The sequence below is a fragment of the Lepidothrix coronata genome, unplaced genomic scaffold (genome assembly GCF_001604755.1).
Source record: "Lepidothrix coronata isolate B3197 unplaced genomic scaffold, Lepidothrix_coronata-1.0 Scaffold93, whole genome shotgun sequence".
Lineage (NCBI taxonomy): Eukaryota > Metazoa > Chordata > Aves > Passeriformes > Pipridae > Lepidothrix > Lepidothrix coronata.
In genome coordinates, this window is record NW_016690273.1 from 1,101,022 (window position 1) to 1,124,063 (window position 23,042).

General features: G+C 37.9%; 1 protein-coding gene across 3 annotated transcripts in view; it reads left to right on the forward strand.

Moving 5' to 3' along the window:
- The window catches only part of CADM2 (cell adhesion molecule 2), a 609,843-nt gene extending 587,081 nt beyond the window's left edge, over positions 1–22,762 (forward strand). For all 3 annotated transcript variants that reach the window (XM_017821926.1, XM_017821928.1, XM_017821927.1), the window contains 2 exons: positions 13,411–13,536; positions 15,135–22,762. In XM_017821926.1, the coding sequence (XP_017677415.1) occupies positions 13,411–13,536; positions 15,135–15,253 (245 nt within the window). In that variant the 3' untranslated portion in view covers positions 15,254–22,762. The remainder of the gene's footprint in view (positions 1–13,410; positions 13,537–15,134) is intronic.
- The last annotated feature ends 280 nt before the right edge of the window (positions 22,763–23,042 follow it).

Sequence of the window (23,042 nt, forward strand, 5' to 3'; positions counted from 1 at the left end):
GGGAATCGAACCCGGGTCGCAGCGGTGAGAGCCCTGCACCCTAACCACTAGACCACCAGAGGCCCCACATTAACATTTTATGGGTCTCTTATTGTGACTGTTGGGATAGCTTTTGTTGCTTGGTGGTCACAAAAATGGTAGGCTTACTTTGCAGTACCGTTCCCCGAAACCTTGACAGCTAGAGACGGGTTTGATTGCTTCATGTAATTTTAAAGTCCCAAACGGAATTGTTGCATATGATTAGCATACAAATAAAACATCTAATATTTAACTGCTCCTCAGAGATATTAGGAACTTAGAGTAACTAAATACAAAGAAGTTTTCATCATAATTTCTAAGTTTAATTCTAATGCATAAATTATTAGCACTTGTGAGAAAGTAGGCATTATTGGGGTGAAAAAGAAAACTGAAGCCAGGGGACTATAGCTGTTCATTTTTTAAACATTAATTCTATTCTACCTTCTTGTGTCAGCTGACATACATCTTCAATGATTCCATCATTAAAATGGAACAACTTTTCCTATTAAATTCAAGGTTATTTATGAACCCAAGGGTTCATGTCAACCTGTTTAACAATGTTTAACAACATCCCTAGTACTTCTCTGTTTGTTTCCATAATCTGGAAGTAGTTTCATTTTATTTCTGCTCATTCCCATATTTCTGTTTATTTTTATCTTCATCAATTATCTGGTGTGAATTACTTTCAGTAATGTAGCTGTGTAAGACTATCTTACTCAGTCTTATCTCTTGGAAATAAAGGCATCCAGCTATTAATTTCTTCATTATGCAAAGTCATAATAATAGATGCTCTCTGTCCTTTTATTAAAAAAATAAAATTAAAAATACGATCAACAAAAGCTTGGTAAAAATTAAACCCAAGAAACCCCATTTCAAATATATTTTTAAATACTTTTAGGTGAAATATTGTTTGTAAGGGCAGGTGAAGTACCTGCCTTACCACTACCACCACAACATCTAAAAATCATTCTTTTACAAGTCATTCTGTGAGTCAAGGTAAGACATTGTTCATGAGTCTCACTTTACTTTAGAGGAACTGTGGCTCAGATAAAGTGTGGCTGAAGCACACACTCGGGGATTTGTTGTAAGGCAGGGATTTAAATTTGATTTTCCATGCTTATTCCCTGGAAAAACCTTTGTCTCAAAGGGTGTCACCAGCGTGATGTCCTGGAGGAACACCTCACACATCGCTGGGCGCAGATTAAGTCACGGCTCGGCAGAGCAAGCGCACTTTTTTATGATTTTGCTGGACTGTGAGGTGCAAAAAAAAAAAACAACCCTTTCCACCTTAAGTACGGAAATAGATTTTGAAGGAGCAGACCACATGCTGCCTTCTCGGCCCAGGTGACAAGAGCAGGTCTTTGATGAGAGGCAGCTGCCAGCGAGGGGGGCTCTTTGATTCTGTGCTGCCCGACGCCGCAGGCTCGCTGCTGCTGCTGCTGCTGCTGCTGCTGGTGCCAGAGCCAGGCGTGCTGGTGGCAGAGAGGAGCATCGCAATGGGCTCTGAATTCATGAATCTCACCTCCACGGGAGGAGGAGCAGCCTGCTAAAGCTTTCCAGAAGTCCAAAAACACTGCTTCTCACAGCTAAAGGATTCCTACCCGTTTCTTAAATTTACCCGTGTCTCCTTTGGTAGCCAGTGCCTCGCAAACTGAAGCTGGGATTTAACATGCCAGTTGCAGCCCAGCAAAGGTGCTTAATCGTGTTTTAAGTCCCGTTTGTTGGGTGCCTGCATGTTTTACTGTAACACCCTTGAAATATCCACATTTGACTTCACACCTTTCAGAAATAACCTCTGGATTTCGGCTGAGTGTACTGTCTACGAGCTATATGTTGGTTAGATAGCTACATGTTGAGATGTTGGTTACATAGTCATAACTAAAATTTCACTAACAAAAGCTTCCGCATCAAGCAGAATACCATAATGAACAAAATCATTGAAGACCATCTTTATTTTTGATCAGTTTTAGCGTGCAGAATACTTCAGAGAGAACCATCATGTGCTTTACATGGTGTAACGTAAAGGGAGCAGTCTTGTTAGGAAGAAGGAAAGAGGGAAAGAAAAGAAGCTCAGCAGTGGCGTTTGGATGAGTTGTGTTAATTCCAGCTTTGTTTGGAACATTGTTTTCTGCTTTCATATTTTGTGTTCTTGACTTCCTTAAAGAGAGGACTAAGTTTTTAGAGGTCTTTTAAGAGGAAATGTCATTTAATGAACCACTTCAGTTAAGAAAGAGTGGATGCTAAGTGATGTGGGCTAATGAGACAATTTAGGTTGAAGGGTTTATATGGAAAATCTCATGCAGTTAGAATAAGAACTGAATAGGGAAAGGAAGGGAAAGTTACTTGTTGGAGTGGTGAAATAGTAGATGAACAGAATACTTCTGGAGCAAAAACAGACCCATGAGATTTTTTCCTAGGCTCATAATGCTTCCAAGAACTTTTTCCAGACCATTGTCGGAGTGGAAACTAATTTTAACACCGCAGTATAAAGATGCTGTCCTTTTAAGAGCTGTAGAGCAGCAAGGGCTTTCTGCTCAGCTTTAGAACAACAATTTATAGGGTGAGAGCTCTCCTTGGTAGGCAGCATCTTGATTTACACAGAATATCCTAGTACACTTTCTGAACAGAATGAATGTTCCATAAGAACCATGACAATGTGACCAGAAATATCCATAGTTTGACTAGGGGATGGTATTTGCACCAGTATTTTCAATTTTGAATTAATTTTATTGTTGTTCTTTGAGTTATAAAGCTCAAGAAGCTGTAAATCATAAGAACAGCCCTTCTAACCACAATTTGTTGCTCTGTGAATATCCTCCATACATTTTTGCCCAGCTTTTCTTTCTTACCGAAAGTTTTTAGAAGACCTTCAGCAATGTACTAAATTTTGACTCTCCACATGTTGCAGCCACCACTGCAAGGAGAGCTGCAGAGTAAATGGTGAAATGGCAGCATCATTTTTTATTTTTTCCCTTGAAAATTGTATTGTTTCTTTTTGAAGTGGCTGGTTGGGATTTTTCTTTAAGGGAAGGCCCTGAACCGCTTAAGTTCTGTTCAGAGAGAGATCTGCATTTCTTTTGCTGCAGATAGTGTATAATTTGACACTATTGGCACATTTTGCAGACTTGTCTGATTTTTAAAGTTCTCCTCAAGAACTGTTCCAGCACACTACTTACACTTATTTCCCCAGTGTTAGACTTTCTACAGCTTTCCAACATCAGGAACAAGCTCAGGCTGCTATTAAATTGGGTTTGCCATCTTCAAATAGTGCGAGCACAATCAGCATTTAGTAAAATAAACATGGCCCCATTATTTCTTAATGCCTTGCTTAACAACTTTAAGATTAGACCGGGTCTCCCATACTCCCAGTAGGCAGCACTTAAACAGTGAGTAATATTTCTGTCTGCCGTAGTCAAGTAATCCCAAATGTAAGTAATTTACAGGATGGCATTAGGGACTGTTACAAGAGACATATTGTAATATGTCACTGAAAATCAACCTGCCTCTGCACATTTGATCAACAGCCAGATGGAGGCTTTTATCACGTTTATTTAATCTGAAATATACATAGTAATTACAGTGGACCTCTGATTTTTCAGTCCCAGGAGAAGGTAGGAAATGAATCCGTCGTTTGGAAACTGGTGTGGATGTGACCCCCTTGGTAGAATCTGGATGCCTTGCAGCTAGTGGTGCTGACAGTAGAGATCATGCTGCTGGAAATAAATGCATGCTGCCAAGTTTAAAAAAAAAAATAAAAACAACAACTGCCCATGTACCAAAATCTGCGGCTTTATTTTTTTATGAATACAGAAAGGTTTCAGGAAAGCAAAGATCAATGTTATTCTTAGCAAATCCATTACCAATCAATGGCATGAAGAGCAAACGGTGTCTTACTAATAGCTGGATGGTATTTAACTTTAAGGCATCTGAAAACAACAGCCTTAATGTTCCCACAGGAGAATTTGGTTAAGCTATTGGATTCCATCAAGCATGTCATTATTAAATGGGGAAAATATTGTTGGCATAAAGAATGGATAGCATTCAATTAAGCCAGAGGCTAAAATTCAAACAAATTGAAGGTAGTTTTATTTTTTGGGCAGAAATTTCACGTTATGTTACTGCTGTCCCAAAAAATTTGCAAAAGATTTTATGCCCTAATTAGAGCAGCTATAGAAGGTGCCTCACATATTCACAGTGGTGCACACCTTCTTATCAATAATTTACTCCTCTTTTCAGTTACTCTGTGCATTACAACAAACTGTTTCTGCTAATGTCTCTCACATCTCTCTTCATGAGATGAGCTGGATCAGTCAACATCCTCTCTTGGATCAGTTACCCTAACCTCAAATATGCCTGGCTAATCTCCTGGAGATATATTGACAGATAAAATATACTACTAACTGCCAAAGAAGAAATTCTGTTACAATTACTCATTCTGAGTAGTCCCATGACAGATTAAATTACTATTCAGCATGAATAAGGTGTCAGATTCTGGCTGTAAGTGGCTGGTTTACTGGGGTGTTTTGATGTCATTATAGGCTTATAATTATTCTAATCTGATTTGGTAAGAAAAAATTAGTATGACAAGCATAAAGAATTCATTTGAACAATAGGTTTTCTTCCACCACAGACTAAGTTTTAATTAGAGCTGTTCTTCAATTAAATTAAATCTGCCCTTCTTGGCTTTAAAACTCTCATGAACGTGTTCAGTACGCTGTACCTTGTATAACTGTGAATCTGTTGCTGCCTCTCTGATCCTTATACACCCGTACCTGTTCTTGGCTAACTTTATGTGTGTGGCTCTGCTTTACTGGTGAGAAAGCCTTCTCCTCCCCAGCTTCTGCCATCTCTCTCTCTCTCTCCACTTCACTGATCCTCTCCATCCACTTGTTTCATGCCATTTCTTAACTAAAAGTGTGTCTTTCTTCCACGGCTTGCTTGAGGGAGTATTTACTATTTGAGCTCTCGCTGATTAGCTCTGAGAAGCAATCTGTGAGGGAGTTCACATAACAGCACAAAAAACAAGGTGGCAAAGAGGTCACAGTGGGAATATTTATGCTACTTTGTAGTAGGCTTAAGCTATTGGGACTTCCTTAATTTAGCAGAGTAACTTTCTTAAGTGCTTTGAGCGATGACTCCCTTAGCAGTCTCACCATAGTTCATGGTGTGTAGTTATGGTGATAATGAGTTGCTTTCTCACAGTATGTGCAAGATAAGACTGCCAGAGACCATCTGAGTGCCTGGCCCCAGCCCTTGCAGTGGCAGCCAGCAACAGATGCCCACGCTCAGCAAACTCCACGGAGCACTTGTGCCACGATCCCTTCCCACACAGTCGTGTTCGCATTTTCTCCAGCAAACCAAAGTCTGTAGGAAGGAACCGAAAGCCACAACTCAAAGGTACTACAAGGAAGGGAGCAGAAAAGGACATTGGCATTTCCACTTTCTGTGTTAATTAGGGAATGGTTTAATATTTATATAGATAATTAACTTCTGGTGACAGGAAAAGGAGTTGTGCACACACCTACTCCATCTGGTCTCTGGCCTTTTTCTGATGAAGAAAACCAAGAAGAGCAGGGATCCTCTTATATTTATTGATTTTCTAGGTAGAGATGGTTTTCTGGGTTTGTTTTTAGGTTTTTTTTGATATCTAATAGGTAGGTGTTTCCAAACTTCAGTCTGCTATTTTTTGTTTTCTGCAATGAAGGCACTGAGCATTCTGGAACTTCACTGGAAGATGAAAATTAAAATGCTGGAACAGTTAACTCATTCAATTTAACAGGGAAATTCTCATGTCATCTGTGCCAGTTGTCTCTTTTCCTATAGCCTCCTGTTTCAGCAGAAAGAAGTTATAGCTGGATGGGCTGCAAGTTATTTCTTCAGACCCAGAACTGACTTAATTATCCTCTACAGAAAATAAGATGAAGACGAAAAGTTGCAGATTTCAGATCTTTTTATTTCTAAGAGAAAGTCTGAAGCAATTAATGAGTTTATTGACAGCCAAAAATATAATGTTGTCAATAGAAAAATCTTTTATGTGCTCTAATTAGAGGAACTGTTCCCTTTTAAAGCAGCATTAAAAAAGAAAATAATCTTAAAAAAACCTGTATGTCAATGACACAGGCACAAAATCTGGAAGAAGGCTCTAAGGACCCTGAAAATTATTGTTAAACTTTTCATCTTAATGTTGTAGGTATACACTTCTCTTCTAAGCATTTTAAAAAAAATACATTTACAAAATCAATAGGTAAGGGTAATGCTTTTATTCACTTTGACAAGGGCCACCTACTCACGAATACACATCAGAAGACATTTGGGTTTTTCTCTCCACTGAAAAAAGTCTTAGATTCAGGAAAGCAACACGAGCTCTTCAAAAGGAGCTGCAGTTTTCAGCCGCTGAAACATTAGTGTGGGACTTATCCTTCTGGGATGTGGGCTCTTCTTAATAGGAATGTATATATAATTCAGTACTGTGAAAAAAAAAAAAAACAGAGGCAAAATGGGCCAAATGTGCTACTGCAGTAACATGGGAAGAAAAGGCTATAAATTCCTTTGAAGATTTGCAAGTAAACTTTTTCCTTGCCTGTCTTCTGGGTGGTTGATGGTGTTCTACTATTAAAATAGCAGTTTATATATGCTGTATATTAGTACACTGTTCTTCTTTGCTTCAGGCACTGAAGGAAAAAAGAAGCTTGTCACATATTTTAAGTTCGGAATCGGTTAATAACAAAACACATTTTCAATGAATTTCGCAACTGGCCCCTTTGGGCAGCTACTCTTTGCAATTTAAATGAAGGTGCAGAAACTTTCTTTTCCCCCTTAACAATACTTTCACAAGTTTCACGTACATTTATTTTGGTGGTTAGTAGTATATTACAAAAGGAGATTAAAAGTACCTATTTCAGCACTCTAGGCCAGGCAAGGGAAATTGAACTCCGGGGTGCCCAAATTAAGATACTAAAATGAGTAAATTCTACTTACCAGCATTTATCACAGAGAACACTACTGCCACTTTTCCTAAGGCAAATACCTTGTCAGCTATCACTTCAGTCTAACCCTCTATCCATATTGTGAGAAAATTCCTACTTCAATCTTTTTTCCTACTGATGTAAATCACTGAGGTTCTGTTTTTGAGGGTTTGGGATTTCTTTGGTTTTGCTGTTAGGGTTTTTTTATTTGGTTAGTTTGGTTTCGCTTTTTTTTCCCAAAATTTGCATTGGTGGGACAGTTAAATATCATATAGGTCCCATGGCTAAATCTGGCAGATTATATTAGTCTAACTACATTTTAAAACCCAAGTTTGTGCCATAAGCTGCAGAAGGAAATCTCTGGTTTCCATGAGATACCTCGTGGCTGAGTACCTTTTTAGCTGAATTATAGAAATACTGCAGTGTGAGCTGACCCCTTACGAGACAGGAAGGAAGAGAAGCAGGAAGGGTGGGTTTGGGGGGAAAGAGGAAAAAGGTGAAGTAGGAAGGGCTCAGATGTTATAAATGCCACCTAACCATGTAAAAAGCTTCAAACAGGATCTGTGCCATATTGGGCACTAAAATATTTGCAATGGAGACACAACTCTAATGAAAAATTGAGAACTCTAATGAAAAATTGATTCTTGGGCAGAGATTTTAACTGAAACTTCTGTCTCTGTTAGGGTTTTTATAAAGGTATCTATCTTACACCTTCCCTGATATCCAAGATGGTCTGAGCTCCTGCTGTAACCTGTGCTCTCAGGTTAGTTATAGGAAAACAATAATCTTGAGATCTTTACTGCCTCTTAAAACTTGCTGTAATGGATCCGTGGTTCTTAAGTAATTTGGAGAGAGTGAGAGTGTGATCACACAAGGTATCTCTCCTTAGGAAATTAAGCTGACCTGCAGGGAAATGTCAGTGGGTGATATTTCTAATGTGACTTACATTCACTGGTGGACTCCACAAAACCCAAAACTACTTGCTTTCCATAGTTTTTTGCACTTCGGTCTCTGCTGGCCAGAGCACTTGAAAGTAGTGCAGTTGTAGATGCCTCATAATTTGTGGTTGCTTGACAGATTCTCTCCAGAAATGTTGACTGTCTCCCACCACTCCTTCTCACTCCTGTTTGCACCAATTCAACAGCCTCTCAAATATGACAGAGTAATTTATTTAATTTTTGTACTTTTTGAGTTTCTCCACCCTAAAATGCACATTGCTTTACTGATCTGATTTTGAGCCAGGTCCTTCAAACAATTGCTTTTGCAAGAGTGTGAAGTGTTGGCAAGTTGTACTGGGGGTGAGAGAAAGACCCTGAGTATGGGGAAAGAATCAGGAGTCATTTGAAGAGATTTTTCCACCAAATTGTAACATGGAGCCCCAGGATCCCTTGTTGGAGTGATTCTACTGTGCCACAGCAATTGATTATTCATGAAATCAGTAAAAGTGACTGTAGGTTGGTGGTTTCAGTCCTTCTGTGAGAAATGGGACATCTCTGTTCTTTTCCCAGCCTTAAGGAACAGTCATCTATGAATAATACATATACTTAATATCTCTTCATTTTATGAATGCTATTTAAGCTTCACAGCAAATTAGGACCTTTATTTCCAGTTTTTCTTTTAGTAGAAACGGTCAAAACAAATTATTATTTTGGATGCCTCAAACCTAGGTCATCTTAGAGTGACTTTTTAAAAAAAATTCAGATGTGAGATAAAAATACATGTTGATAAAGTTCTGCAGTAGAGGGGACTACTTGAGCACACATTCCCAAAAATATGCCATTTCAGCATTCACAAATGTGCTTGTTCTACCTTGGCTCAGGAAAGGGTTATCTGACCCTTTCCTGCAGCCTGCTCAGTCAAGTCAACTATGCATAAATAAGAAGGAAACTTATGCATGAAGAAACTGAAATTAGATGAATAATTAACATATACTTTATGCAAAAGCATGAAAAACTGTTTCAAAATTTCTCTGCTTAACTAAAGTGTGAATTCATATTAAAATATTCTACGCTGAAACTTTGTCAGCAGGTCATAAAAGCGCAATATCTACTTATTTAATGGGTCTAAGATTTGACTGATGTGTTTCATTTCCTGGTGAACGATACATTTTTTTTTTTTTACTCTTAGTCATTTTAAGAATGTTATTTAATTTAAATGTGTGTTATTTCGTTTAAGTGTATTCACTGTTTGTGAACAAACAGTAATGGCCAAATCCCAGAAGCTGAAAATGGGTACATCTTCACAGCATCAGCAATCAGGACTTTGAAGAGGCTTCCTAAATTTAGAACAAAAGCAAATAAAAGAGAATTAAGAGCTTCTGTGTCATTATCTTTCCGTAAGTTTTTCTTAGTCTCATCAAAAGATGAAATAAACAGAAGAAGAACTGATCTTTGAAGAAGATCTAGCCTGATTGCAAAATTGTAATTTCACTGTTTCAGGCCATGACTACTGTAGCTGTCTGTGGTCATGCAGGAAAAAACAGTATATATGTGAAACGGTAACAGTGTAATCTAATTTTTTTTAATGGAAACAGCTGGGTTATAAGTATGTATAATGCTGTATAGATACCTAAAATACAAAAAGGCATAGTTTCCAAATCCCTGTATTTCTATTTTTCAAATACTGCTCAGGCACATTTTGATATAGAAATTATTTATACGGTGATAGATATCCCCAGATCTATAATTCACTCATGGGGCTTAGGTCACTTCATGAAAGGCAAAAGTATAGTGCATTACTCTGTATGCATAATGTAGAGCATATTTATATTTAATGCTAACATTATTTTTCAATGAGGAGACTATTCATGAGGTATGCTTCCTGTTCAGAATATTGTTTATGTTGTACAGATTTTCATTTTGAGACAAAAAAATACTTGTTTCCCAAGAAAATGTTGGCCACTTTTAACCATCTTCATTTCCTTCTCCTCCATCTTTCCCTTCCTCTCCTTCCTTTCCTTTTTTCTTTTCAATAAATAAATTCTTCATTGGTAATATGTATTATTATAATATGTATAATATTGTATGTTGGTAATAGGTCATGTATAAGTTTTTTTCCTGGACAAACTTCTCTAGCAATGGTAACCAATATAGTCTGGCCTTGATAGCAAGGTTGAGATTGTAGCAAAATATCTAATACTACTTTTGCAGTCCAACGAATACCTACATTAATTTTAATGTTAAAAATTTCAACCTATAGCAGCATTAGAATCTCATTAATCTACACTATTAGGTGGAAACCTTATGTTTATGCTGACTTTAGGTCACTTCATGTAGTCACATCAAGTATGTCAGAGGAGGAGTGAGTCACTATATAGAGTGACTCACTATATATAGGATGAAAACAGAGAGGAGTACTCATCTCAGTGTATTGTGAGCATTTTTATCTATAATGTTTATTAAAACTCACAGAGAACATACACTGTAAATCAGGGTATTAAGGTAAGGCTGTGCACTTCAACCAGCTTTTCAAAAAATGCCTCTGAAGTTCTGTGCTAACCCTTGTCTGGATTATCATCTACATTAGGAAGTTCATTATCCCTTAAAATATCTCCTTTCGTTCTTTAATGTTACTGCCAGTATACCAGCAGGAGTAGTTAGTTTTTAGTGGGAAAACATGTTCTGGCTGCTCCTGACCCAGCGCTGTAGAAGAGCATCTCCTGCAGGTCGCACACAGGACCTGCTCCTCAGAGCCCATGTGGGTGCTGCCTTCGTGCTGCAGGGAGCAGGTTTACGTCAACACTGCCACAGGCACCACAAAAGGAGGAATTTTCTAGATGGCTCAAGCAGGCTGACATTCCTGCAGCAAGCTGTCACCTCTCATCTTGTCAAGTGAGCAGTCACCTCCTCCTTGCTCCTCTCAGAAAACAAAGCCCCTGCAAGGCACAGGAGAGGATGGCTGCACGCTCCAAGCTCTTGCTGTGCCAAGGCAATGCTTCAGCATTCTTGCTTCCCCCTGCTAGTCTGCTGGTGCACAGAACTTGGGGTTCAGTTTAAATCATCAAAACAGAACCTAAGTGCCCTTGGACTGATTATGTGTGCTCAGCACAGTGCCACCACCAGCAACACCGTGCTGGGAACTCTGTGGAGTTGGAGGAGGAAGCAGCCACAGCTGACTTTATAAGGTGTTTGTAGCTTTTTTTGAGGCCCTAAACCTACCACTTGCCACCATGTCCACATGATGTGATCAGCTTCCCCAAAGTCCTCTTGGCAGCCAGAAGAGAATGATGTGGGAGCTCTGAAAGCCAGCAACAAGTGACAGTCATGTCTGATGAGCCCAGTGACCGCGAAGAGCAGAACTGAGTCTGTAACAGTGGCCATACCACTCTGTGCTCCAGCAAACCTGAAAGTGTGGTTTCAGAATGCCTCACAGATTACAAAAGGAGGGGAAAACATGATTCTTTTATTTAATCTATATAACATTATATTTATGTACACTTGTATGTTTGTAGATCATAGAATGGCTTGAGTTGGAAGGGACCTTAAAGATCATCTAGTTCCATGGGCAGGGACACCTTCCTCTAGACCAGGTTGCATAAAGCCCCATCCATCCTGGCTTTGAACACTTCCAAGGATGGGGCATCCACAACTTCTCCGGGCAACCTCTTCCAATGCCTCACCACCCTCACAGTAAAGAATTTTTTCCTGATATCTAATTTAAAATTAATATCTCTCAGTTTAAAGCCATTTCTCCTTGTCATATCATTACATCCCCTTGTAAATAGTCCCTCTCCATCTTTCTCATAGGCTCCCTTCAGGTAATGGAAAGCCCCAACTATGTCACCCTGAAGCCTTCTCTTCTCCAGGCTGAATAATACTAATTCTCTCAGCCTTTCCTCATAGGAGAGGTGCTCCATGCCTCTATTAATGTTGGTGGCCCTCCTCTGGACTCGCTCCAACAGGTCCATGTCCTTCCTGTGCAGGGGACCCCAGAGCTGGAGGCAGCACTGCAGGTGAGATCTCCCCAGGGCGGAGCAGCGGGGCACAATCCCCTCCCTCACCTCCTGCCCACACTGTGGCATCAGCCCAGGATGCAATTGGCTTTCTGGGCTGCCAGCAAACATGGCACACCCAAGTCCTTCTCAGAAGGGCTGCTCTTGATCTGTTCATCTTCCAGCCTGTGTTGATACCAGGGGTTGCCCCTCCCCGGGTGCCGGACCTCGCACTTGGCATTGTTAAACCTCATGAGATTCCCACATCAGATGTGCCCATACATTCTGCACAGTGATCATGGTCAGCAGACTGTGATTATGGCATTATGGAATCACACTGCCCCAGCAGTATCACAGGCCCTTCTAATCATCTTCACGGACTCGCCCTCTTTTCTGTGTAAATATAGTTCCTGCCTTTCCCTTTTGCAAAGCAAAGAAGTTGTTTGCAAACTATTCTTGGGCTATAAACAGCTCATACAAGGGAAATGCCCTTGAAGCAGTGAGAGTGGACTGATTACAGCATACAGTACATGCTAATAGCATCTTCAGACAATTACTATCACTTCATAGCAGAGGTGCTTTCATTATAATAGAAATCTTACCATGATCCTTAGATTGAATTTTCACCTTCTTCTGCATATATCTGGTGTGTCAACAGTCACAGGTCGCTGGTTCATTGTTGAAAAGCTCCACTAAATAGTGCCATTTCCCATGATTGCTTCTTTGCAACTTTTGGGAAGCATCAGGCAATGTAACAGGCTCACGAGCAGCACAGAAAGCTTGAATCTGACAGTATTCCTAGAGCTCTGAACAGAGTTAGTAAAATGAGCCTGCTAATACATGGTTATATCTATTGCAGGCTTACTCACATTGGGTATTAATCGAGCAGTCGTAGTAAGTTCACAAACTGACACTTGAGACTGAATGATGATCCTTCAGGTTGCCTGATACCTTTATCTGACCAAATTCATGCAGACTCAGCCATGTGCAGAGGAACTTGGCACGGCTGCACTTTATCTACCTTTTTATTTCTGGTGCAATAGGATAGGAATGAAGAGCAAAGAATATATAAGGATTCCCCACTGAGAATCAATTATATAAATTATGTATTATGCAGACACTATTCTGCTGATGCTATCCAATCCCCAATTCTCAGTTCCTTGTTTTTTCTTCTATAAATAGCTATGGCCAGGTTTTCAGTTGTAAAATGATGAGGACAAAACTAGAAACCTTTCCCATTTAATAACCTCTGCCGAAAGAAGAATAAGGTAATATTTTTTGTAACAGTGGTGTCCTCAGGGTTTTAACAATCTGGGAATACAAGCAGCACTCTGTTGTTGATAAGTTACTGGGGGTAAAAGTGGGAATAACCATGCTGAATATTAAAGAAGGCAATGCCCTATTTTCAGGATGATCAGTATAAAGCTTGGTATTCCGAATTTTCCCGTCATATTTTGTCTGTGTAGGACCACTCTTGCTTTTTGTTTCTCCCTCTAGATCCAAACGCTCTGGCTGGACAGACCGGACCTGACCACGCTCTTATAGGAGGAATAGTGGCTGTAGTTGTCTTTGTAACACTATGTTCTATAATTCTCCTTGGTCGATACCTGGCAAGACATAAAGGTAGGAGAGATTTAGCGGAAGTTCCGTCACTTTTGGAAGTGTGGCATGAACTCAGTGGGAATTCATGTGCCATTCCCTTTCGCCTTCCCCCATCTGCTAAATGGTCTGAATAAAAGAGCTCAGTTCACAGTCCAGTTGCAAGTGAAGCCCCTGTGAATTTTGACCAGTTTTCCAGTGGCTAAGGCAAAGGACACATCATCTTATAAGTCAGTTATTTAGAGAGACTAAGAGGTAAGATTGCCCCTTGGTTTTGGCCCTTAACCTGGACACTTGATTACATGATCTCATAGTTTTATATATCAATTCTCAAAAAAAAAGTATATATATATATAAAGTGAACAAGACTTTTCCTTTTAATACATTATGCTGATATTTTAAGTGTGTATTCAAAAGATAATATTAGAAACCGGTGGAAAACTTTCAAATCAGTTTACCAAGGATCCGTCTGGAATAAGGGGTTAATTCCTGGGGCAAGCTTTACTTTATTCAGTGATTTCACCTTAATAATTCTGCTCTTTTCATTTTCAGTCCCCTCTGCCCTTAGAGATAACAGGGATGGGGTGACACTGATTTCTGACTTCTCTATGATTTGATTTTGACCTAGTTAATTCCAAAATCATTTCTTGAGATTTAACCTCTTCATGTCTTGTAGACCTGTTGTTAAAAATAAGTTGATTCCATGCCACTCCCCTCAAAAGAATTTTAAAAAGGAATGAAGAGAGGATGACTGTTGGTATTAATTCATTAAGCCTCATGTTAGGTAATCATATGCCTAGCAAACATAAGCTCATAAAACCATCTTTTTGATTTGATTGGACCGTGCGAGGGAAAACCAAGATTTTTTTTTTTTTAATGAGCCAATGAAAGTGTGTCTCTTTTGTTTTACTTTTCTGAATGAACAGTTTTACTTCTTATGCCAACATAAATAATGCTTTTCACAAAGGGAAATTTGATTATTGTACACAATTCTTTTTATTCATATCCAGAGCATAAAAATAGCTGTGATAGTATAATGTGAGATGGTTCAGTTAATAAAACTGCCTCAGTTTTGTAATTCTTGGAAACTACTATGATACGATTCTGTAAAATTAAAGCATAGATATGATCAAGAAAGAACAGAAAAACAAATAATCAGTGGCCATTAAAATAAAATAAAAAAACAAATACTTTTTTGAATATCTAAGTCTTTAAAGTTAGTTTGGTTTTGATGGGTAATTACTCCATGAAACAACCAAAGTTTTATCACTTGTTCTAGAACTGCAAAATATATTGCATATTACTGCAGTTAGATAAAGTGGATTTTTATTAAAATATTTCCTTAATTTATTGTGGATATAACTTCCTTAATATTGTGAATATAATAGAGTTTGTGTATGTGCATTAGCAGCATAAAAAGTGTAAGTATTCCTTAGGCAGATGAGAAAGCTGAGCATACCTTTATGATGCATACTAAAACTGTGTAAAAATATTTGTCCATTCATGAAACAATCGGAGCATTGTTAGAAATGTACTTCCTATAATGCAGCGTAAAGCTAAAAAAAAAAAACAACTAATCTTTCTTCTTTTTTTTTTCTTTCCTGTTGTACTGATTCCTGCAGGAACATATTTAACAAACGAAGCAAAAGGAGCTGAAGATGCACCTGATGCCGACACAGCCATTATCAATGCAGAAGGCAGCCAAGTCAATGCAGAGGAGAAAAAAGAGTATTTCATTTAGATGCAGAGCTAGAATCTTGGAGTTTTACTTATCAGGCTGACTGCTGGAGAAAACTGGCTATCATTTCTCAGAATTCCTTTCTGCCATCTTCTGCTGTCTTTATTAACTCGCATACCTGCTATAAGTAGCCAGTTTATGCCAACAATCAGCTGTTGACATCATCATTCTATAATTACAGTATCATGCGTAAAACAGGACATTTCTTATTGCCTAAAAATCATATCCACTGCTCTCTTAACATACAGTGCTTGAATATACAGCCTTAACAATGTTAATCATCATCTTAATCCAAGTTTTCTACATTTTTAAATGTTACGCAGCTTTCTTTTTTCGGTTTTCTTTTATCATGTCCCTACTAGTATGTCATAGAACAAAATTCATAACGAATACTATTAGGTAAGGTCCTAATGTACTTACAGAAAATGTTAAGATTAGAGGTTTACAAAGAATGTTTTATACATGTCTATCTATAATTCAAAAAGCAACTTGTTTTTGAAACATTTGCCCTTGGAAACACAAATTGAAATCTGTTTAGTATAGTTTCCTTTATGTTTGGATTCAGTGGAAAAACAGATCAGTCCAGTGAATTTTTTGTTTTGTTTTGCTTTGTTTTGTTATGATTTAAGTGGTACCTTGATAACAATGCCATGTTTCAGTGGTGAAAACATGCTGAATAGCTATACAGATTCTGCAAAGTTAGATAATAGTGCTTTATTTGAAACAATTTGTCCTACCCTTTTACTGGCTTTTGGAATCACGAAGATTAGAGAATTTTCTGAGTAATTTATGTTTTTATAATTTATTTGCTAAACATGAACTCACCTGCCTACTCAAATTTGAAGTGTTCATGGGACACAACTGCAAGGCATTTTAGTATCTGTATATAGTGCATATAATAAATTCAATTAAACATTATTTGATACATATTCAACTTTTTTTGGCAGTAGCTGTCAGTCACAAGTAAGCATTTTCTAATGTCCATTATATCCCTTTAGATATGACTCAAATCAATATTCTGAGTAGATAACATGTGTTAGTATTTTTTTTGTCTGTATGTCCTAGCACTGTTCAGCAGCAAACTTTTCTAGTTCTTGTTAATTTTTTCTTTGTTATACAATGGAAGCACAATGTTATATGGAAAGGTAGTTTTAAGCTAACAACCAGTGCACAGCCTCAGGTTTTAAATTACAACCACATTTGATTACTATCCTTAAAAAATACTATTGAGTTGCTAAAATTCTCAATTTTTAATTTGGCAGTTCCAGAGCTGCTTCTCTATGTTGGTTTGCCAAAAAAAAAAAAAAAAATTAAAAAAAAAAAAAAGGGAAAAAAAAAGAAAAATAGAAGTGTTAAAACAAAAGATATATGTTTTGTGTATACAGTAAATGGACTAATTCTTTATATTAAATTCCTGTCTATGCATTTTGTGAGGTACAAACTTATGTCACCGTGAATGATAGAGAATTCCTGCCATGCTTTTAGCTCCACAGTGAAAGTCTCTGTTTGGATTATTTCTGAAATTTTTTTGTGTAATTGACAGCTGAAAAATCACATGCTCTTAAATATGACAACAAAACACTGTAAGCCCATCGGCTTATTTCCTCTTCCAATGAAATGAAAAGGTTGCCATAACAGCTCTTGGGAACGATTCTACACTGGAGAACGTGAGTTAGCCTAGTTGGGGCTTGTTCTGCTCCTACCTTTTGCACCTTTGTCGAAGGAGTATTTCTCTCTGGTTGCTGTATTTGTGAAGCATAAAAGCATGATGGTCTGCTGTAAAGGACTTTCTCCTGGGATTTTATTTTTGTGTGGGGAAGGGAGAGTTTGGAGTGCGACATCATGTAGTATGGTAAAATGGAAGATAAAGGTGCTGTGTCAGATTATTTATCAGAAGAATATAAACCTTTTAAGGACAATATTAGAGTATTTTAATTGTTTTTGTTGAAGCATTTATCTTGTTAATTTCTAAGAAAAAAAGGTGACGTCAATCAAAGCAGCACTTTTTTTCAAAATATACAGACATAAATAATATGATGTGGTTGAGTGTTAACATAATAAATCATATACAGTATGACATTTTAAAGAAATAAGTCTGCATTGATGTGATTGCATGCTTGTTTTTACAGTTCACTCCATACCCATCTGTGGAAAAATGCAATAATATGTTAATATAATATGGTAGTTTGAGAGAACCAGGTAGGTGCTACTAGACACATTGAAAACTAGTATAGGTTTACAAGATATTCATGTCTTTCAAAACATACACATGTGAAAGGCTGGCAAAGGAAGTTATTCAGTTTAATACCAAAAATATGGGTTCTTGTCACAGCAGTAAGTTACATTAGCTACAGTACAGTACCACTTACAACAAATTTTTATTTCAGGACCTTGGGCCCAGTCCAACTAAGCTTTTAAGCACATAGTCAGCTTTGGGCATCAGAGAAGTTCCATTGGAGTATAAGGCACTATTCATATGCTTAAAAAATAAGTGCTTCCCTGGATGAGAGCCTTATTTGCTCGAGTGGAATTCCCCACCTGCGTGGTGTTTACGACTTTTTGCATTCTTCCTAACTCCAGCTTGTTGGAATAGCAGGATTGCTACTTGAACCATTCCCCTCCCAAGGTCAGGTAGGACCTTCCAAAGGAGAATTGGCCTCGTGGTAACAATTTCAAACCATTTTCTCCGGTGGCATAGAAACAGCATTTCAACTTGACAAAAAAAAAAGACATATAGATTGTCCTGATAAAAATTGTGCTGTTAAAATAGGGTGGTTTTTTTTTTCATTGGCTTTCAATTAAAACTTCTCACATGTGCTCATTTTTAACACAGCTGATCTTCCGTTGTCTTGCACCTGGTGATGTCCCTTGCATCTGTGCATGGCACAGGTGTGAAAAACCCCGCACAGAGCATTCTACCTGGGTAGCACTTCGCAGGCCTGTCTGGTTTTCACGGGTTGAAATTACCACACTAGGTGTAAAGAGGCATCCCTCTTTTCTGTCAGCAGAATCATGGCTCAGCATGGTTCAACTCAATCACATTAAGTAGGCCAAAAGCCAGTTGTCCATTCCCTTTGTCCAAGTTCCCATTCTGAAAAATTGCTTTTACCACAGTGTGAGGTGCCCATGGAGCGTGTGAAACGGAGGCTCTGAATGGGAACCACCTTTGTTACGATGTAGGTGACATCCTCTCCCACACTTTACTTGCAGAGTAGTTTTCTCAAGACCAGGTAGCTAGTTTCTGCCAGTGTACTGTTTACAGTGTCGATTGCTGATTATTTTTAAACTTTTTGATGTAGATTTTATTTTTTTTTTAAACGCTTCAAGAGCATTCTCATGTTTTGAACAAGAAAGCGGTGCATCAGAAGACAAGGGGTGCATCATCCCACTCTTTTAGTGTCATCTGACAAACCAAGAGACAGTTTAAGGAACCTGATGTTTAACTTGAGGCTCAGAGTTTAAGCTAGAACACTTCAAAAAGTTTCCACATTTGCTTAAGGATGGTTCGTCTTGCACTGAGACTCCCTCTGTAAAGGAATACATGAAAAAAACCAACTTTTCTAAGTAAGACATGAAAGTTAACATCTTGTGTATTTTCATTGCAGTATAATATATATATATATATATAACTATTTCAATGAAAAGAAAGGACAGAATCATCTGTAATTATGTAATTCATGATTGTAACAGCACTGAAGTTACCATGTACGCACATGTACAGTAGCTATTTCAACAGTTACAGTGTAGTTACATGTAATTCCCTGTAACATAGCAGTTATAGTGTAATTTAGTGCCACTTATTGTAAAGTGTTACCAAAAGGAAAATGGAGTTCTTACCTTTACAATTCCGTTCAAATTAAAGGTAAGTTTATTAAATTAGCATCGCAAATCTGATATTGCATTTCTTAATTAAGGAGGTGATTTAAAACTTCATGTTCACACTGCAGCTCCCCCCACCGCTTACCCAGACTCCTCCAAATGTCTATTCTCTACACTCCTAGGAACTGGTAATCTGTGATGAACGTACCAAAAATCCCAGCTACTTTAACTTTAATTTAATAAGCTGTCTAATGGAGAAAAACAAACAACGGCAAAAAATAACGAGTAATGCTTTTTATTAAGTGGCACAAAGTACACACTAAAAACTATGCAAAAATATAGGTAAATACAGTGTACTTACATGTAAGTATCTTGTACTTGCTGTGTATGGATATTGGAAAACCGTGTAATTATAATATGCATTTTGATTATTTCAGGCAGGGGGTGACCCCTGACAGTCAGTCACAAGGAAGAAGTGGAAGGTACATATACAAGCAGTGGATATCCTAATGCAATATGTGTAATTCCTCTACTTGCAATGACAAACTAATTTATAAAAATGCTCATACCAGTCCTCATTCTCACTAGCTTTGCTTTCCATTTCTTGGAGGCTCATTAAATATCACTGAAACACCTTTAGGCAAAGTAAGACACTGACTCCGCTAATGGCTTGGCTGCCAGCACTCTGTCTGGCAACACTGTTCTGTAATCTTATTTCTGGCTCAACAGCACAAGTTTCCTCTTTTTTTCTGTCCTCAAGGGAACCTAGTATGTTAAGATGCTGAAATATGCTGCCATATGCCCTGGTATTTTTAGCATGAACAACAGAGAAAGAGAGAGAGAAAGAGAGAGAGAGCTGCATTCTTCTGACCCCTATTTTGCTGAATCACCTCACCTGGAATTTCCACTACTTTCCCAGTAACCCCAGGTAATGTTAAATTGTAAGTACAAAATGCTTCCATTAAAGTACAGAGGATGCCTTTAATTATAAAGCTAACATTTTGTAAACATGAAGTTTTGTATTACAGAGCTTTTTGCTTCTTGACACTTTTCCATCATACCCTTCCAGAAGAAATGCACTGAAAGAGAGATAACATAGAGTATCAAATGAAGAAAAGAATATTGTAAACCTTCTTGTGGTTGCCATTGTTATAACCCTCCTTTGTGTCCTGTGTAACAGGCAAATACATGTATTTAGAAACTGCCATTAGCATCATTCCACACTATACTGTCCCTAGAATATGACATCTACCTCTTAGTCTAAATACTAGCTATGAGAGATTTGTATACATTTTAAATACTACTAGAATCTTTGGTTTAGTCTTGAAATGATATCACTGTATTATTTTTTTTTCCGTTAAAACTAGAAAAAAAGTATTGCCTGGGTTCATAATTCTTGCCCTGTTCTTGACTAATTTTGGGATAGTTTGAGCTTTTAGCAGGGCATAAAGACACAGCCTCAGCTGGTATAAATCAGCTTCACTCTGTTGCCTTAAATGTGGGCCAATTTACACTGGCTGGGGATTCATCCCAAACAGCTTAAAAATAAACTGCTATAACACATCAATATTTAGCCAGCACTAGATAATGATGTGCAATCCAACTGCAACACAGTTCTTACCAGTAAGGCGTGCAGGTACGAAGAGAAACTTTTAAAAGCACATGCAAACTTTTGAATTAAATATGCAATATCAATACTGTTTAGATATCCTGACTTGTCTCTTACTTATTTAAGCATAATATTGCCAGGGCATGTTTACATTAAAAACACTCAATGCGTGGGGAACAGAGAAGGACTCCTGCAAATGATAGGAGAAAATTAAATGGATAGAGCAGCCTTTGATGTCAACAGAGCAGAGTAGAAACTCTTTTCAAGAGTAGGACTTCCTGCTTGGTTTTTCAGAGTGGACCTTGTGCATTAATAGAAACTAGCACAGTTCCTTCTTGCTGTCGAGGAATCTAACCCAGCACTCTGCACTTCTTTTAACTCAGGAGAAAATAAGGGTACAAACATGGTTTAACAGCACACTTCTGTATCACTCCACATCCTCAGGATGCTCCAAGCCTTGTGCGCTTCCAGCAGCCCTTAAGGGAATTCTTCCAGCATCTAGGAATCATCTTGTTGTCAAGCTGTGTTCATTTTCTTCAGCAATGTTTAATGTACTCACAACCAGACAGAAGGTGTGAAGCCAATATGATGACTTTACAGTACTAGGGGCTTCCAGAGCCTTGCAGTAGATGGAAAAAAAAAAAAAAAAGAAATAAAAAAATTCTTTGTGGCTTCTGTGTTTACTGTAGATCTGCCCTCCACATTTATTCTCTGCTGGGCTAAAAGCAGCGATCTAATTCGAAAGGAGGGAGGGAAAAAATAAAAGTATCTCCTCTAAAAGCAGCAGTCTGAGCTACTATTAAAGAAAAGTTCAAGGATTTTTGTTGCTTCTGTTTTTTAAGATTTCAGGTGCAAAGCCAAGCCTGTTGGGGTCAGCACTTTAGCACTTTCCCTGTGTTCAGAGTGAAGCCAGCAGTGTTTCATGTGTGAGCTCTGATCTCACATTTCAACACAAACAGCCTTAGCCTGCCCTTATGCATAGTGCTGAAAATCACCAATGCTATTTTCTTCTAAACATGCTAATTTTCTCTGTCTTATTCCAAAAGGAAATATTGAAGGGTTTATATAATAGGTTTAAAGGGAGGGATTTTAAAGTAATAACTTGTAAAGAAAACGGTAAGGGTGATCACCAGTCCTTTGTGTTGATTATAAAGAGGACGATAATCTTTAATTGCTGGGTTGATTTCTTTATCATTTCCTCTTTCTCTCCTTTCTATGCATATTGATTAATGTTAGCAAATATGCAGTTGCACAAGTTGTCCTTTTTCAGTGAAAGCAGATTTGCTTATACCCCTCTGTAGCTTCCATAAAAATATGCAAATATGACCTACAGTCATCTGCTTCTGCCAAAACAGTGAGGCAAGAGAGTGAGCTCATGGATTACTGGATTCATATATGTCCTGCTTCCATAAAAATTGAGTACAATATGCCTATTGATTGGAAGAGAACAAGGCTCAAGTCCTTAATGCACGTTTGAGTTGCTATTTAGCTCTTTTTCAAAAGAATTATAAAGCAATCCTTGTGCATCCTTTACTTTTAGCCTAGATATTTTATAACTACAAAAAACCTTCAGTTCGGCAGGAAGTTTGCTAGAATAAATAATAAGGCATAATTTGTGAAAGGACTGTAACAACTTCATCTATTCATGGTCAGTGTAAGTGTGTTGTCCTAGGAACTCCAGTATACTCTGCTCTTACACTGGCAATTTATGGCCCTGGGAAGGATATATTTGAATGAGTCGGAAATACAACCGCTAACCTGTAAAAAAAAAAAAAAATCCACGGGAATTAAACATATTGCACTGATGATAAGACACATTTACTTCATTTTATTTCCTCGTTAATAACTTCAAGCAGACAAAATGCATATTGTAATGTTGGGTACATGACACTTGCATGTTGCTATGCCTATATACTTACAAAGTATTCAATGTGTACTTAGTGGCGCTTAAAAATGTCATGTACAATTCTTCTAAACATTCTTACAGGGTTCCCATTTGCACTTCATCTTTCAGAAAAGTCTTGTCAGAAAATTGTCTGATGAATATTATTGAAAAAAAAAATAAAATTTCAATTTTAGTTATCTGTTGGACATTTCTGAATTGTCTATTCATTTTACACATTGCCTGGTGCTTGCCAGTTTGGCAGTGGAGTTGATTTAGACCAGTGGCTGTACACACAGACTGTTCACTGAGCACATTTTGCTGTTTCCACTAGAATTGCTGTAATCATATTCCTCTCAAAATATTGCTTCTGAGATTTTAAACAGTAATCCAAGAAAATAATCCATGAGACACTGGTATTTTACAGATAATTACAAATTTTATTATTTTGTTTGGTGTTTATATACTATTTACTCTGTATT